The sequence below is a fragment of the Arachis duranensis genome, chromosome 1 (assembly GCF_000817695.3).
Source record: "Arachis duranensis cultivar V14167 chromosome 1, aradu.V14167.gnm2.J7QH, whole genome shotgun sequence".
In the NCBI taxonomy this organism is placed as follows: Eukaryota; Viridiplantae; Streptophyta; class Magnoliopsida; order Fabales; family Fabaceae; genus Arachis; species Arachis duranensis.
The window spans coordinates 88,057,726-88,059,114 of NC_029772.3; the positions used below are offsets into that span (position 1 = coordinate 88,057,726).

At 42.2% G+C, this 1,389-nt stretch overlaps 1 protein-coding gene across 1 annotated transcript in view; it reads right to left on the minus strand.

Moving 5' to 3' along the window:
- The window catches only part of LOC107496167 (probable inorganic phosphate transporter 1-7), a 1,671-nt gene extending 569 nt beyond the window's left edge, over positions 1-1,102 (minus strand). Inside the window, 1 exon segment of the mRNA XM_052261181.1 lies at positions 1-1,102. This exon segment is cut by the window's left edge and continues 287 nt beyond it. Within this exon segment, the coding sequence (XP_052117141.1) occupies positions 1-1,093 (1,093 nt within the window). The 5' untranslated portion in view covers positions 1,094-1,102.
- Between the last annotated feature and the right edge of the window lie 287 nt (positions 1,103-1,389).

Consider the following 1,389-nt stretch of genomic DNA (forward strand, 5'->3'; position numbering starts at 1 on the left):
TATCAATGAATGCTACTGTAAACCAGTATCCAGGAATTGTACTGCAAAGAGCTATAAGCGTTTGAGCTCTCGCGATCTTGAAAACTTCTTCCAATGCGTTCATGGTTTTCGCAGGAGGAATCCAACCGATTGCGCTGAAGATATCTTTCTGGAAGAGATTCTGACTGTAAAATGCAACATCAAGCAAGAACCACGTACTTGCTGTTCCAAGCAAATGTAAACCATGGCGTGCCGCGAATTGCTTAGAGAACAAGCCAAAATCCTTAGTTTGATCCTCTTTCTTCAACTCCTCTGCTTGGAGTTCCACTTGCATAACTCTAGACATATCTTTTGCAGCCTGCTCCATGTTCTTTGCAACCAATGCCGTGTATCGCGCGGTTTCTGGCATCTTCGTCCTCCAATAGTATGTCAGTGCAGCGGGAAGAGCCCCAAACATAAGAATTATTCTCCACGCAAAATCTGCTTCTGGAACAGTTGAACCTACTGGATCAACCTCATAGGGAGGAGCATCGAATTTCGCCTTGAATATCGATGAAGTAACGATTGCAAATATGCCTCCGGCCAAGATTCCAAACCCCTGCATTGCGAAGACGGCGGCGATAAACGCACCGCGAGTTTTTTTATTTGCGTACTCCGACATAATGGTTGCAGAAAGCGGATAATCTCCTCCGATACCGAATCCCAGCCAGAACCGGAAAAAGCAAAGCGTCGTCATAACCGACTTTGGTTCCCGGCCGAACGATAGGCCGGAGGCAACAGAGCAAAGCACCATAAGCAGCAGAGTCATGCCGTAGACTTTCTTTCTGCCGAGCTTGTCACCTAGCCAACCAAAGAAGAGCTGGCCAGAAAGTGTTCCGATGAAGGCTACGCCGTTAACTGCGGCAGAGACATCGGGCGGCAAGGTTCCCGGCTTTGGTGCACCGTCGACATGGTAGTATATACGGCCAAGTAGCTTGGTTACAAGAGAGATACAAAACAAGTCATAGGCATCGGTGAAAAATCCCATTCCTGCAACGATAATTGCTGTGAAATGGTACCATTGTGTTTTTGCCACATCAAGTGCATTCAACACTTGAAGTTGATCCTTCGCCATCTATGTATAGTTATCTCTCTATCTTTATTTAATCCCAAATAAACTGCACCTACATACAACTGTTGAAAAGATAAAGAATGTCCAAGTATTAATATTACTAAAAAGACTTATTAGAAACTATTGTATTGTATGTTGTAACCTTGATGATTATATACTTCTAAGGTAGAGTGTACATGTAGCTATTTTAACTACCATAATAATAGTAATGAATTTATATTTTTATAAAGATTAAAAATATACATAGCAAATAAAATAAAGAAAAAATCTAGGTACAACAACTTTTGTGTTTTGTGGCT